Raw genomic sequence first — 19,248 nt, 5'->3', positions numbered from 1 at the left:
TCTGATAATTGTTGTCCTTGGTTTGCCACTCAGCAAAAATATGAAACCAATGATTGCTGCACACAAACCAAACCAAAGATTGTACGCCCTAAATTAAAACAAATCAAACTCAAAAACCATTACAAACAACAGCAACTGTCTTCTCTAGCGATATTGAATTTTATATGGACAGCAATAATAAAAAGATTGGCGATAATACATATAAAATATCTGATCATGTACCTTTTGCCGTTGGATTTAGTTGGGGAACCAAGGGCGAAGCCCCTAATAATGGAAATTACAAATCATATTCTGGTCCCGACTGTATCAAAGATGATGTCAAAGACCTTTTCGAAATAGAAACTGAGAATAATTTCAAGTTAAACAACCCCATGATATTTAACAAAGAAGATAAACTATATCACGAAGCCAATCAAACTTGTCATATTTGTAATAAACCTTTCATTAATAAAGTTAGAGACCACTGCCACCAAACATGCCCCGCATTTAATATTTGTAACTTAAAGTCTAAACAACAAAACTTCATTCCCGTATTATTTCATAATGGTAAAGTTTATGACTTGAATCTAATATTTAATGAGATATTTAAACAGAATAATAATAAGAGAAGAGTTGATGTATTACTGAGTACTAATAGTTAAGCTAGAATGTTTAGAGAGGGTATACTAAAGTTTATAGACGTTTACAATTTTATGACAGTATCTCTAGATAAAATGGCGAATGTTTATCAAGTTAAAAGTAAAACATTATATCGATATGAATACTTTAAGGATCAGAATAGCTATAATAATAAAAAGAACAATCTATCAATAGAACACTTGAGATCATCGCTAACTTATTAGTTGCCACCTCAATCTGAAGTTGATGAGTTTAATAGAAAAAATAGTATGAAAACAGGTAAAGAATTAAATCCTAGAGTGTATGGAGAATGATGTCAGAATATTAGAACATTGCTTCAATTTAATTGTTAAGTTAAACATAGACATATATAAATTCAATCCTTTGCATTATGTTAGTCTACCTGGCTTCAGCTTTGATTGTCTCCTAAAACTAAGTGAAGTCGAATTAGAAATAAAACAAGATGAACAAATGCTAAAAAATTTCATTAGTGCAATGTGAGGTGGTATATGTGGTGTTATGGGCAATAGATATGTTAAAAGTAAAAGTCAAAGTCCAAGTCAAAATCAAAGCCAAAGTCAAGGTCAAAGCCAAAGTCAAGGTCAAAGGTCTATATGGTACATTGATGCTAATAACTTATACGGTTGTGCACTTATGCAAAAGCTACCATATAAAGACTTCAGCTTTACTTACGTGACTCTAATCGAAGTATTAAACACTCCAGATGATAGTGATTATGGCTACTGGTTTATCTGTGATTTAGAATATAATAATGAATGTAAAGATAGAACTAGTAACTTTCAATTACTACCTCATAAAATGGAAGTAAAGAATAGTGAACTAGGATATAAGCAACGACCTAAAACTTCTGCTTAAAATGAGAAACTAATACTAGATCAGAATAATAAATATGAATATCCAATACACTATCGAACTCTAAAGTTTGTTGTTAAGATGGGTATAAAGGTGACTAAAGTTCGTAAGATAATTAAATTTAAACAAGATTATTTTATTAGAGACTATATTGAACTTAATACTAAAATGAGAGTAGAAGCTAAGACTGAGGCTGAGAAGGATAAATTCAAGTTAATGAATAGTGTTTAGAAGCTAAGATTCTAACAGATGATTATGAAATACTTAAAGCTGTAAGTAAGCCAACATGTAAAGATGTAATGAGATATGATACTTACAATCTAATAGAATTTTATTAAAAAAGAAATACAATATGATAAACCAATATACTTGGGCTCAACAGTATTAGAACTTAGTAAACTCTGCATGTATGAATTCTTTTATGATGTATTACAACCATCGCTTAAAGATCTAATGCTGCATTATATGGACACTGATAGTTTCGTATTAAGCTTTAGTGAAGTTTATGTTAATGATAAACAAATGGACTTAAGTAATCTAGATAACCCAATCAAAACTAATAATAAAGTCCCAGTGAAATTCAAACATGAACTTGGAAGTTGAGAGATAAAATAATTCATAGTTTCAAAACCACAGACCAATAGCTTGGTTGCCCATGTGCTGAACAGAAAACCAAAAAAAAGGATTAAAGAAAGAAAACAATGGCAAACATGAAGACTACCATAATGCATTAATGGATAATAAAGAAACAATTGTAGAAGAATATAGAATACAAAAAGTAGGGAATAAGATGCCAACAACTAAAACTAATAAAAGCAATCTGGATATTTTTGATGATAAAAGATTCTACGTAAATAATTTTAAAAGCTATCCTCATGATGAGAATCTATATCTATTCAAAAGAGATTCAATAAAAAAAATAAATAATACAACATTAGAGTTAGATTGGGGCTTTGCCCGTGTTGAGGAAGGGCAAACCTTGTTACACCAACCAGGGCCAGAGGCCCCTTCACTTTTAGATAAAAACCAACTGGTTAATAATTTTTTAGAACCAGACACTAATGATGATAGAAAGTTAGTTGAAGCCGCTATTAGATTATATAATGATTAATAATATTTATAAAAACAAACAGGTTAATAATATTCTATAACCTCCTATTAATCAAATGATCAATTGCAACCCCCGGTTTAATAGTAAGTACATTATAGATCGTCATCTCTCCCAATTATGTTCCCATTTAACTACTTCCGTTAGTTAATTTGTTTTTATTATACTCTATAAATTTTTTCATTTTACTGGTTTCCCTTTCATCTATATATTTAGAATAACTTGACCTTATTAATTCGTCATGCCTGGGATCCATAGCATGGTCGATAAACTCTTCCATAGTCCGATATTGTTTTCCACAATCTAAACATTTTTTTAACTCAGATTAGTTTTCATCAAGAGAATTTTCGTTAACCATTTTCCTATGATTATAATTTTTCAATATATAAAAAATGACTCAGCTAGATAAATTTATAGAATGAAACAAACTAGAAGAAGAAAGCAGAAAGAATAGATTAGAAGATAAATTATAACAACAAGAATATTATGGTCAAATTGAAGATTTATTTGATGCTCTAACTAAAACTTTAGATACAAACAATGAACAGAACCTGGCATTAGGTGAACAAACATTAAGAGCAATAGATTGGCAAAATCAAAAGTTAGATATGCAAACTAAGGTTATCCATCAAGCCGGCTCCCAGTTTAATGAAGCTTTAATGAAGGCTAATGAAGCCTTAATGAATTCAAATGAAGCTGTAGAGGAAGCCCGAGATACAACAGGAATTATTGTAGATAAAGACACAGCCCATATTATTAATTTAATGACAATTCAATCTAAAACTCAATTAAAGTTATCGTTCGGAAATTTAGCTATTTGTGCATTTGAAATGAATGGTGTTAAAGTAACTTATCAAGAAAAATCATTTATGGTTAAGGATAATATATATGAATTTTCAGATGGGTTTTTTAACTTTCCTACTCACCCTAATGTAACATATGGCGATATCGAGGAAGATGAAAACAAATTTAAAATGTTTTTACTAGATATTAGATATGATATAGGAAAAGGTGATAAGAGAAGCAGTGGATATTAAACAATAAAACTTATTTTAGAGGCTAAAGAGAAAATCTATTGCAGGGGTTTAACTTATGATAAACTCGATAATCATAGCTGTAACTCCATCCCTTCTCTAATAGAAAGGTTAGAATTACTTATACTGGAAACAAAAGCTGGGCATGATGGATTATATGATGAAATATTAAACATATCTAAACAACTATTATCTATGAATAATATCAATCAAGAACAACTAGACAATTTTGTTTTTAATTATGGTAAATAAATAATGCTGGAAAAACAACTCCTAGCTAAAGAAATACTCAGTCCTCAAATAACAATGTTGAGAAGAGAAAAAATAATACCATTATATAAAGCTGAAACATGGTCAGCTGATTTAATTGATAAGTCTTCCTTGAGTAAATATAACAATAATTATAAGTATATATTAAACAGTTAAAGATATATTCACAAAAAATGCATGGGCTATTCCATTGAAGAATAAATCTGGTTTATCGATAACTAATGGTTTTAAAATAGTATTAGGTGAACATCCACAGGGTGGCTCTGAAAGTAGAAGACCAGAAAAGTTATGGGTAGATAGAGGTAGTGAGTTTTACAATAAAACATTTAAATCTTTGCCTAAAGAATATGCAATATAACATTCACTCTACTATTATTATGACACCTGTTGATGCTTCTAGTAATCCTGATAAAATTAGACATATTCAATCTACTTCTACTAAGATTAAACAAAAGGGTAAACCTGACCACGCCCAAATTAAAGTCGGCAATTATGTCAGGAATTCTGACAAACGTAACATTTTCTCTAAAGGATAAACTTCTAACCGGAATATAGAATTGTTTAAAATTAATGAAGGTTTCAAAAACAACCACCAACATATAGAATAGAAGATATTAATGGAGAGATAATAGGAGATAAATACTATGAACAGGAACTAATAAAATCCGAATTTGATTTTGAATCTAATAATAAGGTTTCGGAATCTTTAGATATCGACCTCTGGTCAGCATTAAATCAGATAGTTTCTTTCTGTAAACAAATACAAAGCATAACAACAATCGGATCAAAAATAACCAATAATCCAACACGAAATAAGGCCCGTCAATTTTTCTTAGAAGATAACGATAAAATTGACTTGAAAGATAGCTACAAAATTACAAATGTACACCCACCCATAGATGAAAAAGATGTTGTTCAAAAAGAGAATTGTGAAAATAACTTATTATCCTCTTCTAATAAAATAGTTATTTTTAGTAAAAAAAAATATAACTGAACTAAAAAAAGGCGACTTTTATAAAGTCACAACTAAATCATTACAACAAAACAAAAAACAAGTTAATGAAGAGCTAATTAATGAGTTTATTAAATCGGCATATGAATTTATAAATACTGTTAATTTCTTAATAAAATTGCTGGTGATACTATCTCTAAGTATAATCAATTAGAACTAGAAATTGATAATAATAAGTTTAATCAGACTATTACTAACATTCACCTATAAGATATGTTCCCGACTGGTCTAAAAGAATTTAGAGAAGTAAATAAAAAAACTAAATCTGCTGTTTATGATGCCCTTATAAAGAATAAAAAGACAATACTACAACATATAATAACTATTTTATTAGAAAGTGAGCAAGTATACAAAAAAGAACAAGCAAGACTAGAGATGCATTATGATTTTAATCATGAAGAAATCAAGAAAAAGGGTTTTAGAGTTATTTTGTATAATTAAGATTATATCTATTTCTATGATTATAATTTTACATATAATTATAATTATAACTATGATTATGATTATATTTTAACTATATCTATGATTATGATTTCATATAATATTTCTATATCTATATCTATGCCCATGATTATATCTAGCGCTAACGCAAAAAATTTTAGTTAATTAAAATGGAAGAAACTAAACTCAGTGCACCTTTACTTTATCCTAATCTTAGCTCTTCAGAACAAAGTATCAAAGATAAAATCCTAGCCGATAATAAATTTATTAATAATATTAACATTATAAAAAATATTAGAAGTTATTATGATACTGAAACTAATAACTATAATAAGAAGTTATGTAGATATAAGAATTATATTAACGTAGCTGAGATAACAGAAAAACTATTATCATCAATAGCAACAACTACGGCATCAACATCAGCAGTTGCAATAAAAGGTATAGGCCTGCCTTATTCTATACCTACAGCTTTTGTGACAGCAACTGTTTGTGGTTCATTATCAAAAACAATTAATACTAAAATAAGAAATAAAATAATGAAGTATTCACAAATGTGTATTTTAAGTAAACAGTTTGGTGACAAGTTTAATACACTATATACTAAACCAATGAATGAGAACAAAAGAGATAATGATGAGTATAATGAATTAGTTAAGGTATATGAAGAATACAAGAGGAACGAGAAGAATAAGTTGGGTATTTTTTGGACAAAATTTATTAGTGTTTAGTTATAATATTATGTTTAGTAATAATAATAATATTATTATTAATATTTACCATTAGATGTATCCTATAGTTATTTTTATAGCTATAGTTTTAGCCATAGTTATAGTCATAGGCAAGCCATAGTTTTACCCATGCCCATACCCATACTTATAGCTATATTCATAGTTATTTTTAAACTCTTATAGTTATATTTGAACTCATATCATATCGTGGCTGATAAAGCAGCTCTTGGTTTTTTACTCGGAGCTGAACTTCCTATTTTACTTGCTATTTCTAATGCCCCTACAGGATTACTAGCAACTTTCTTTCCAAAGTTAACATTAGCTTTATCAACACTTTTAAAGATATCCTTCAATCCCTCAGCTTCTATTGCTGCATCACTGACGGTCATTGACTTATTTCTCTTACACTTAACACAATTACCCTTTAACATCTTAGTTCCTTTAGCTGTGATCACATCTCGAATATTATTAGTACGACTATAATGTCTACCACCAAAACAATATGAATTAGTTTTAAACCTATTAAAGCTACTAATTTTTTTATATAAAAAATAATGGAAGTTAAAAAAATAATCCTTTTGTTGTTCAGCCTAAACCCCAACAATAACCTAAGGCTAAGGCTCAGCCTGAGCCCAAAACTAAACTTGAAGCTAAAGGAATGTCTCTTGAGAATAACAAGAAAATAGACATTATTCATGCTAAAAGTTTTGTTAAGACTAGTAGGAAATAGTTTGACTATAACATTGACTATAACATTGACTATAACTATAACATTTACTATAACAATAACTATAACTATAACGGTGACGATAACTATAACTACGAGATTATATCATCCATCTTATTACAATCGCCATTAACACTAATAACCTTTCTAGTTAACACTAATGCATGACATATAACATCTGCAACTGCAACACTAAATTTAAAATTAAATTGTTTTGGATGTGGGCCTATATGATCATTTTGATATCTAGTATCAAATACATATAATCTATAACTACTTTTGAATGTTCTATGATTTATATATGGTTTAAAATTATGAGGTAATCCATTATAATCTCTATTAAAATTAATAATCTCTTTAAAAGCGTCATTATAATTATTAGTACCATAATTAATATTCATTCTATCCTCAGGATAAAATTCACTACCAATCTTACAATAGCTTTCAGTAGCATTCGTTATATCAAATGTTCATGCATCATGAGTTTGTTCATTAAAATTGTTATTTTTAAAACCAATTATTACATACTGTGGTCTTTCCATATCACTTTCCATACCTGGATCAAATAAGAAGTTAGTAGCATTGGGCACATTCTTATAAAATGTCTTTCTTTCAATATAACTAAAATCAATACTATTCTTTTTTTAATCCTTTCTGTACAATAATTCTACTATCATTACTAGGATCAAAACTAGGTACACACCACGATATATCTCTATTTTCTATATAAGCATCATTAGCTACTGCACAAGCACCAGCATTAATTCTAAATAGGGCTCTATCATTATTATTTCTTTTTAATATTAGTTTAAATCCTAACCCATATATAATCTTTTCTAAATCATTCACAAACCCAAATAGATCACTCATCTTAACCATCATGTGACCTCTTTCTGCAGCAATGTGATCACCTTAAAGATTACTATCTCTATTACCTTGATTTCTAACAAAACCACTCTCATTTTTATCATCAGTACTAGTTAATAACCCATACATCAGTAGTTTAGTATGACAATGATCTATATATTCAATAGTCCTACTACCACTAGTTTCAAGCTTAACTAAATTAAATAATGCTATCATACCACAATTAACTAATCTGAATTAGCCTTATTAGCAAATACACCGCCAGCATTATCTGATACAGCAAACTCTATCTCTAGATATGAATCGTTTATAATTAAATGATTCTCTTCTCTATTGAGAATGATATTAATATTAGTATTGACCGTATTCATAGTTGCTAGATTATTTGGTTTAACTTTTATAATCTTGCTTTTGTGTATATCATTGTTTTAGCCATAAGTTGCATCCAAATTAGAGTCCATTTTTAAAAGGAAATTTTTAAATTATAATTAAGACTTTAACTATAACTATAACTAAGGGTATAACTAAGGCTATGACTATGACTATAACTAAAGCTATAAATATAGCTATAACTATGACCATGACAAAAGCTATAACCATAACTCTAACTATAAATTTAAATATACCTATTACTGTAAATATAGCTATAAAAATAATCTAACATTTAAATAAAAAAAATGACAGACAACTTAAATCTATATGAACTACAAAAGATACAGGAAGCTCTAACTACAACTAAAGAAGAACACGCACTTAACTTTATAATGATAATACGAACAGAAAAGTTTAAATTTAGTGAACCTATACTACAACAAAGATAGGTTTATTGAGATTTTCGGTTTATAACTCAGTGTTTAATGTAAATAGAAACAACAACCAATTTTTATGTGAAGGCGAAGTTTTAGCTGTCATACCAGGTCATATGAATTAATCGAAAGAGCAGAATTAATAAAGGAAGAAACTAATGGCAAAGTTATAATAGAACCTGATAAGAATACCATGAAATATATAAGGGAATTAAAACAATATTCACTTAACTTTGATATAGATAACTCAAAAACCCGATTACTAGGATTTAGAGAAAAAGTTTATAAACAAGGAAAGTATACATCTCAAAAGATTATTGATATTATGGGTTTTAGTACCATTAACATCCACTGCAATGTTATATCTGGTGTTAAAGATAATGGTAAAGATACAGACATACTATATAATTTTACTCTAACAGAACCTCCAGGTTAACTAATAAATATTATACCAACTAATATCTTATATCAAAATGTCACAAAGGATAGAATAAAATATATTGATTTTCATATTGAAGATGAGGCTGGAAGACCAACTGATTTCAATGGCGATGTAATAAGTTTTACTTTGCATTTGTGTTAACATTGCAACTTCGTTGATCTAGTGTAACTAGCTGGTCGAAGACCCATCTGACGTAGTCAGCTGCATAGTTGATCTGACGTAGTCAGCTGACCAATGGTCCATTTAACATAGTTAGCTGGTCGAAGACCCATCTGTGTTAACACAGCTGACCAAAGGTCCGTTCGATTTAGATTAGTCATAGAGTTAGTCCTAGTCATAGACTTAGACTTAGACATATACTCATACCTTTTTTTGGACTTAGACTTAGACTTATACTCAAACTTACCTATAGACTTAGACTTATACTCGTACTTACTTATTGACTTACACTTACTCATAGACTTACACTTACTCATAGACTTACACTTACTCATAGACTTACACTTACTCATAGACTTACACTTACTCATAGACTTACACTTACACTTAAAATTTCACTTACACTTACACTTTCACCTACACTTACACTTACACTTACACTTACTCATAGACTTACACTTACTCATAGGCTTACACTTACTCATAGACTTACACATACAATTACACTTACACTTACACTTACTTTTTCACTAACACTTACACTTAGACATACTCATACCCTTATACTTACTCAAAAATATTATTAAACTATAAAACTCTCCTATCCCAATTAATTAGTTTACACTTAATATTGTTATTTTTGGTCATATCAAAAACAATGTAATTATAAGGCTCTCTCCATACCTTATTACATATTTTACTAAAATCTGTAAAACTAATTCAAAATCATTAAAGAAGTCTCTATGTATTGATTGAAGTACATTACCCCTTTGCTCAAATGAAACTAATAGAGTACAATTCTATCAAACATTCTGCCTATCTAATGAGAATAGATTTTGATTAGGATATATCATATTACAATTATTCTGTCTACCTCTACAGAAATATTCTTTAATAATTTGCTCCCTGGGGTCCACATCATCAAATATCATTATTTTCTTTAAGTTTTCATTTAAATTAGATTTAGATTAGTTATAGAATTAGTCATAGTCATAGAATTAGACTTAGACATATACTCATACCTTTTTATAGACTTAGACTTATACTCAAACTTACTTATAGACTTAGACTTATACTTGTACTCACTTATAGACTTACACTTACTCAGAGACCTACTTATACTCGTAGACATACACTTACTCATAGACTTACACTTACACTTAAACTTTCACTTACACTTACACTTTCACCTACACTTACACTTACACTTACTCATAGACTTACACTTACTCATAGGCTCACGCTTACTCATAGAATTACACTTACAATTAGACTCACACTTACACTTACTTATTCACTAACACTTACCTTTACACTTACTCATACACTTATACTTACTCATAAATATTAATAAACTATAAAACTCTCCTATCCCAATTAATTAGTTTACACTTAATATTGTTATTTTTGGTCATATCAAAGACAATGTAATTATAGGGCTCTCTCCATACCTTATTACATATTTTACCAAAATCTTTTTAACTAAGTTCAAAATCATTAAAGAAGTCTCTATGTATTGATTGAAGTACATTACCCCTTTGCTCAAATAAAATTAATAGAGTACAATTCTATCAAACATTCTGCCTATCTAATGAGAATAGATTTTGATTAAGATATATCATATTACAATTATTATGTCTACCTCTACAGAAGTATTCTTTAATTATTTGCTCCCTGGGGTCAACATCATCAGATATCATTAGTTTCTTTAAGTTTTCAGGTAGGAGTTAGAGTAATTAAGTTTTCATCGGGTTGGAGTAATTCTTTTATATCTTTAATAAACTTGATGTCTTTATACTCTAAATTATTATATTGATTACCAGCAGGACCAATGATATATAACATGTCAAAGTCTACACCATCTAGATTTAGATTCTATGATAAAAATGTTTTTCGACATCCACTAGGACCGGATACTACACATCTGAAGTTTTCTGTGAATATGGCAGCAACATATATATATATGGATTATTCAGCCATGAGTGTAGACTATCATTAATATCAATCAGATTAGATCCCCCATTGATTGGCGAGACAAGAGCAGAGCTCTTTGGTGAGAAAAAACCAGGAGTCTTTGGTGAAGGGGAGTTACCCCCTGACAACATTGCCTACCTTTGGGGAACCAAGACAGGAGGTCCTTCCACATTTACATAGTGAGTTGAGTTTATCTCTTTGTTCAGTTATTCTAAAATCTTATCCTCATCACTATCATCATCATCTAATAAGATGGTTCTCTTTTTGTCATTAACATTGACATCAGCCATTGGCTGTGGGTGAAACCCCTTGACATTGTCATTAACATTAACATCAGCCATAGGCTGTGGGTGAAACCCCTTGCCATTAACATTGACATTGTCATTAACATTGTCATTATCATTGTCATTGACATTGCCATTAACTTCAACTTTAACTTTACAACACAAACAATGACACTTATTATATGCCCCAGGATATTTAACTTGATTAACTAGAACATTAGGAGTACTCTTTATTCTATATCCATAATCAATATGATAGATAATTTATAAACAATAAGCACCACAATAAGATTCATCATATTCTTGTATTCTATCATTAGAGCCCAGATCAACATAATCTTTTAAAAATAATGCTGGAGTCTCAACACCAAAACTATGGAAGTAACAAACTTTTCCACCTCTCCTTCTTATAACTAAAACCCAATGAGTGCCATCAGTCGGATGTAAATTAACAATTATGTTAAAGTCATCATCATTAATAGTAATTGGAGTTAGACTTTTATCTTTACCTATATCTCCTATTCTGATGTTACTCATAGCTTTAATATCAATACTAAATTTATTAATGAATTCCTCAAAAGTTAGGATAAGCATTTTTATATAATAAATTTTCCTTAAAATATAAGTCTAAGTCTAAGTCTAATAGTGAAGGGGCTTCTGGTCCTGGTTGGTGTGAAAAGGCTTGCCCTCCCCAACACTGGCGAAGCCCAATTATATGTCTAATTTTTATGTATAAATATGGAGTTGGTTTTTAAAATTTTCAAACTTGTGTTAACAGCAGCGGTTTGTTATATTATATATGATGACATGCCAAGTAAATATGAAAAACTAGAATAGTGTTTTGGTGGATTTTTGAGTAGAAGTCTAGTTAGATTTGAATTTGAAACGTCACCATTAAATACTATTCTTTATGGTGGTAGTGGTACAGGCAAGACTTATTTTGTTAGACAATATCTAAAGTTATTCCAAAATCAAGATGTTGAAGGGGTTGTGGGCCCTGGTTAGTGTAACAAGGCTTGCCCTTCTCCAGCATGTTCAGAGACCCATCAGGAACAAGAGCAAAAGTCTATGATGACACAAGAGCAAGAGCAAAACTCTTTGATGGAACAAGAGCATGGTGAAGGGGCCTCTGGCCCTGGTTCCCCAGCATGGACAAAGTCCCATGACCAGAGGTCTATGGCAGAGCATGGCAAAGCATGGACAAAGTTCCATGGCCGGAGGTCCATGGCAGAGCATGACCTGAGGTCTATAATCAGAGTATGTAAAGATGAGAGAGATTGGAAAAGTCCAGAAACTGGTAATCCCTATGATGAATTTAATATGTGTGATATAAGTATGATCAAAACACTGAATATACTCAAATTCCAAAATAGTGTCATTGTTCTTGATGATATGGGCGATAAATTTAAAAGTCATATAAAATATTATTTTACAGAAGGAAGACACAAAAATATTCAAATGATTGTAATGTGTCATAAACCGGCCCAGATAAATAATATGTCCAGAATGAATTGTGATACTATTTATTTTACAACTTACCATGGCCCAGATCTATTTCAAAATTTTAATACAACATTTAAGTGTAACCAAAAATTCCATGAAATAATTAATGAGTTAAATAATAGTTATTATAATTGCACAGTTGGAATGGCTGATGGACTTCGTTATGGCATGATTAAAAATAATAATAAAGAGGATAATTTTCTTATTATTGATAGAAGTACAACTATGATATAAGACTCAGGAATTGGTTTCCTAGACCTTAAAGCTCTTAGTTTAAAATATGAAAAAGAAAGTGGTGAGATAAATAAATTCATAGCTCATATTAAACAACTAATGAATTGCGCTACAGATAGAAATACTATTAATACAGATAACTATATATTCTACTTTAATAAACTTCTAACTTCAAAGGGTATTAAGATTCAGAATGATGTTCTCAATGAAGAAAAGTTTGTTACTAATTTTCTAAAGTATGGAGGATGTATAATGGGGAATGTGGTTCTCATCTTATGGATATATGAAACTCTTGAATCCGGTACAACAGTAAAACCTGTAGCACGAGCAGTGATATGAGCAAGTCATTTTATAAATAGAACAAGTTCACTAGTGAACTCTGCTCACGGGGAAGAATATGATGGGACTTCATCCATATATAACCATGGGACTTCATCCATATATAACCATGGGACTTCATCCATATATAACCATGGGACTTCATCCAACCATTGGGTTTAACCTAAATACTGGGCTAAACAAGAAGAATATATGGATGAAGAGACTGAGGCTTTAAACAAAAGGGTAGAGATGATTTAAATGAACTATAAAAAACAATCTAAATTTTTGTTGGAGATAAAGCTGAATTGAGTAATAAAAATATTTTAGATAAAAGATATAAACATATACTCGTAATAAGTTAGGTATGCAAACATTAGCTAAGTTTGCCTTCTCTAAAGATTATACTAGAAATTTAAATGAAATTTTAGCCAATTATAAATAATGTCTATAAATGTTTAGAGCGTAATTATGAATATGGATCTCCTCTGAATTTGCCTTTTCATTATAAAATAGAACATTTGGATAAAATTAGTAAGTGTGTATGTGGAAGTAAATTATTGAGTGGTGTTTGCATTAGTATTGCCTATTCAAAGATAAGCGGTTGCTTCAAAATGTCCTAGTTTTAACTAACTCTAACTCTAGCTTTAGCTTTAGCTTTAACTCTAGCTCTAGCTCTATTCCTATTTTTAATTCTAATTCTAGCTCTAGCCCTACTTCTAACTCAAGCCCTACTTCTATCTCTAACCCTACTTCTAACTCTAGCCCTACTTCTAACTCTAGCCCTACTTCTAACTCTAGCTCTACTTCTAAATCCAATCCTAATCCTACTTCCAACTCAAACCTTATTTCAAACTCTAGCCGCACTTCTAACTCTAGTTTTTTTCTAAGGGAGAAACATGGGCGAAGTCCCATTCAAGCCCCAGTTCTATCTCTAGTACTATCCCGGCTCTAACCCTAAGAATAGTCATATGGAAATAAAAATTGATATAACAAATGAAATTTGTGATAAATGCAGAGTTATAAAACAGATGACATGTTTTGATGAAAAGAAGTCAATATGCGAAGAATGCAATTCGACTAGGGTTAAGTGTGAATATTGCCCTTCTATTATTAGCTTTAGTGATTGAGGAGTCATATAAAAAAGTCTCTTAAGGATATAGATCTAGCTAAGGGAATTCATCCTGTTAAGGAAATAAAAGAACAAAAATCAGAGTATTATAAATATTATCACATGTTTTGCAAATTAAAAGCCAAAGTTATAGATATAGATAAATTGTTAGAAGAATAGATTACTAAATATTTTTATAAATTTTTTGTTTATTATATGCCTTTATCATTAATATTATTATTAGTCTTATCATTAATATTATTATAAGCCTTATCATTATTATTATAAAAAGCTTCATCATTAATATTATTATAAGTCTTATCACTAATATTATTATAAGCCTTATCATTAATATTAATACGAGCCTTATCATTAATAAAATTATAGGCCTTATCATTAATAATTTTATAAGCCCGATCATTAATATTATTATAAGCCATATCATTAATATTATTATAAGCCTTATCCTTAATATTTTTATAAACCCTTATCATTAATATTATTATAAATCTTATCAAAAATATTATTATAAGCCTTATCATTAATATTATTATAAGCCTTATCATTAATATTATTATAAGTCTTATCATTAATATTATTATAAGCCTTATCATTAATATTGTTATAAGCCTTGTCATTAATATTATTATAAGCCTAATCATTAATATTATTATAAGCCCTATCATTAACATTATTAACAGCCTTATCATTAGCCTTATCATTAGCCTTATCATTCCCCTTATCATTATTAGAATTTTAAGCCAAAAATATAATTATAATAAAGTTTTTAAAAAAATTAAAAGATAAGCGCATATCCGCATAGTTGCGCATTATTCTGAATAGGAAAGTGTGCGCAAATGCGTGCGATGCGCATGGTGTGCGCAAGCATGCGGGTTGGGGCTTATTTTTTTGTAGTAGTTTGAAAAAGGGGCATTTATCCAGACAAAAACGAATACCCGTTAGGTTTGAGTTTTTGGCTTGGCGATGTTTATATGTAGTAGTGGAAAAAAGGGGCATTTATCCTGACAAAAACGAATACCCGTTAGGGTTGAGTTTTTGGTCTGGATAGCCCCTTTTTCCCACTACTCCTAACTCACCTTAACTGTTAAGGTACATTTGCCTTTTCTTAACTCACCTTAATTAACCCTAACTTCAACTGCTTTACCTGAAAAGTTAAAGCCTCAACCTTAAAAAAACCGCCTTAATTTTTACTCTAAATTGCCTTAAAATTACCTTCAAAATTACCCTAATTTACCCCAAAAATTCTCTTAACTTTGCCTTAACCAAGCCAGAAATTACTTCAAAATTAGGGTAAATACACTAAAACTTAACTAAGGTAAACATTTAAGGTAAGTTAGGATAAAATTAGGGAAAATTTACCGCCAGAGTTAGGGGTAATTATTTAGGGTAATTTTATCTTAACTTTATTTAGTGTGAATCAACCAATTATCACAATTATGAGAAGACAGCAACAGAAATAGTTCAAACTCAAATTTTCTCAAAAATTTTGCTTACCACTGGAATTCTGGTCTGATCTGGCAGCAAAAATCTTGCGTAGGTGCATTTGGACAGTCCCCATTTTGTAACATATGCCTGGCTCTCACAGGTGACTGGGTTGTCAACATCCACAATTTGGTTGATGTTATCCCACAGTGATTCCATGCAGACGCAATCGCCCGTGTCGTAGTGGATAGTTTGGCTAGTTTTTTTGTAGACAGCCATGGAATGCATTAAAGAAGAGCACATTTCAGAGCAGCCTTGTGGAGTGAGTTGCCTCATTGATTTCAACGCTTGAATTGAAGATATTCCATCAAGTGTAAGTTTCGTTGATGGCCGTAAGCAACCGAGGAAAGAATTGTTCTGAAAAAAATTGTGGCTGAAACGTCTTCTGCAGTTGGTCAATATTTCTGATTGGTAAAAACGAAATCAACAGACAATATTCAAACAAATACGAATGAACGATTGAGTGATGCATTTGTGAATAAATGGAGAGGAATAAAAATGAACAGACAATAATATTATGGAAAAGTGATATGAAATATATGAAAGCTATGCTTGAATTCAGAAAGTAAATTAGTTGATAACAAAGAAAAGGCAAGACTAGAGGGACATTTTTATCTTAATCAAGAAGATATAAGGAGAGAGAGAAATTGAGACGAATTGTACTACTGAAAGTGAATCATCTAACAACACCATCTCTTAAAGATCCACCAAGTCTTTTTGTAAATTTTAAACCCTTGCTTTACCCATAACTATTTCAAATGTTTCAGAACAACAACCAATAAAGGATATAATGTTAGCAAACAATAAATCCAATAACCATGTTGATATTATAAGTTTTATTGAAGACTGTTATGAAACAGATTCTAATAGGTATAAGAAAAGTTAGATAAATGTAAAATCGTTATTAACCTTGCTGAGATAACAAAAAAGGTTTTATCATCCATTGTCACAACTGCAACAACAAGCTTGGTTGTATTACCAGGTAAAGAACTGCCTTATTCAATACCAAATCATTTATTACTGTATCAGGTTCACTTTCAAAATCTATTAAAACTAAAATGACAAGTTAAACTATAATACTCTCAGATGTTCATTTTATCTAAACAGTTTAGTGAGAAATTCAACCAACTATATTATAATTAATTAAAAGATGATATAATAATGACTACGCAATATTTAATAGTCTGCAATATTTCATTTAATTAATAATTGTACGTGAGCCAGTTAATTTTGTTTCTTCAATTCAATCATAATTTGTCTGCGAAAGCCCCGAAAATCCGATTAACTCAAAAACGCCTAAAAAGTTTTAAATTGCTCAGACACCCAAAAATACGATCTGCTATAGGTATAAATATTATACACTATTAGAGTTATAATTTAATAGTTTTTCTCTCACCTTCATTGCTGGAATTTTGACTGGGTTCAATTTGTATGATTTAAAATACTCTCCGTCACTCGAATTTTGCGCGCACTTGCTATATGACTCTGTTGGAAGCTCGTAAGAGCAAACACACCTGGAATCTTTCTCATTCGAGTTCAAATTGGCGTGTGAAAAGTTTCGCCCGATACAGAAAAGGGCGCAGTCGGTTAGGTCAAATTTCAGTTGGATCGTTTTGGTTGTTTTGGAAAATATTGGATCGGTTTTCTGTACGCAACCAACTAATGAGAGACGTCCATTGATAAAAGTCGAAATTGACGAGTCGTTAATTGTCGTCTTTTCCAACTGTTTAGTTTTGAACGGATTAACAAACAAATTATTCAACAGCGATTGGTTCTTTTTCTCGCACAGTAACTGATCACAATTGTTCAAGTGTTCCCGTAGAATGTATCCGTCCCATAAGTTATGATTGGAGAAATAGTAGCCAAGTTTTATGAGGCAACAAATGAGAACGGTAACAATAACAACCACAGACAACTGCTTACTTTTAATCGATGTTTGATGTCTCATTGTTTATGGGTTATAGGTTAGGTTATAGTTTTATATCTGACAAAGAAACAATTCGGTCAAAAATTGAAAAATTGAGAGTATCGCCAAGAATCGAATCCGAGGCTGATCAAATCACTTTTTACACTGAGCAGAGAAAATGCAGAGAAGATGGCTGAGGAGCTGCACTGAACATAAACACAAAACAGAAGGTTCTTTACCATCACATCCGTAATTCATAACACAAATTAGCTGAATGTGCTCAACTTTAGCAAAAATTGCGGTAAATGGGTGGTATTAGCAATGAGCAACATTTCACCATTTTCTCTAAAGTTCACATTTAACATTTAAATGCGATTTTAAATTCTGTTTACACTATAATGACGTTTAATTTACTGCATCGTTGCAAAAAACTATTTGCTCGAGTAAATTGACTCAAATTTGTCATTTGTTTTCCACAATATTTGCTAACAAGGTGTCAATTAGACACAAATGAAAGAAAACCTAATTGATTATGTTACAGCTTTCAAAATAGGTGAATATATACGCCAGGCCGGCTTTTTACTTTCCAGTCAAAATTTCGCTTTTTTACGCATCGTAGCGAAAGAAAACAAACGCGGCTTTTCAGCCTTTAGAGGTTACTGTTTTATTTTTATAGTTTGAAACTATTTATTCAATATTAGCAATTTTGGATATTTAATTGTTTTATAGCAATCATTGGGAATCTACACGACTCAATTTGCTCAAAATATTTGGTTAGTTCCAGAATATAATGGTTTCTATGTTATATAAGTGTTTTTGTGAAGAAATATGAAGCAAAAGTAGTAATACTTGTCCCCATTTTTTTGCCAATATCTTGCATTTTCCACTTTTTTTTCAAAATTAGAGAATTTTTTGATGCTGATCTTGATGGCCTAAAGTTGCTTGATCAAATTGATAGTTTCAATCCCTTAGAAAATGACTTCTATTGTTAATTCTGCTAGTATTTTATATAGATTTAATTGATTTGTTCATATTTTTTAAGGTCAGTTGGTTTTTTGGAACAATTTGCTTTTCGTTTTTAGCTCTATTTTAAAGTTCTGTTAATAACTTTATTAGGTATCAGCTATGTCAATTTCGTGACAGAGAAGATTCTTTGAGTCGTTTTCGAACTCTTTGGCCTATGTATTCTTAATTTGGCTTACCCTCTATCTAGTTTTTTGGTTTCCATAAGTCTCGAATTTCAAGTTTGATCCGACTAAATCACTGTTTCTTTTTTAAAAATTGAGACCAATTTACTCAATGAATTACTTAAAGTAGTGGATACTGT

General features: G+C 30.3%; 1 protein-coding gene across 1 annotated transcript in view; it reads right to left on the bottom strand.

The window, feature by feature from the left end:
- The window catches only part of LOC142348792 (sialate:O-sulfotransferase 1-like), a 97,497-nt gene extending 79,330 nt beyond the window's left edge, over positions 1-18,167 (bottom strand). The window contains exons 1-2 of the mRNA XM_075400292.1: positions 17,412-18,167; positions 16,028-16,372 (exon numbers count right to left, since the gene is read on the bottom strand). Of these exons, the coding sequence (XP_075256407.1) occupies positions 16,028-16,372; positions 17,412-17,963 (897 nt within the window). The 5' untranslated portion in view covers positions 17,964-18,167. The remainder of the gene's footprint in view (positions 1-16,027; positions 16,373-17,411) is intronic.
- Between the last annotated feature and the right edge of the window lie 1,081 nt (positions 18,168-19,248).

The sequence above is a fragment of the Convolutriloba macropyga genome, chromosome 10 (genome assembly GCF_964194025.1).
Source record: "Convolutriloba macropyga chromosome 10, txConMacr16.3, whole genome shotgun sequence".
NCBI lineage: Eukaryota > Metazoa > Xenacoelomorpha > Acoela > Convolutidae > Convolutriloba > Convolutriloba macropyga.
This window is presented reverse-complemented; position numbering and strand designations above follow the sequence as displayed.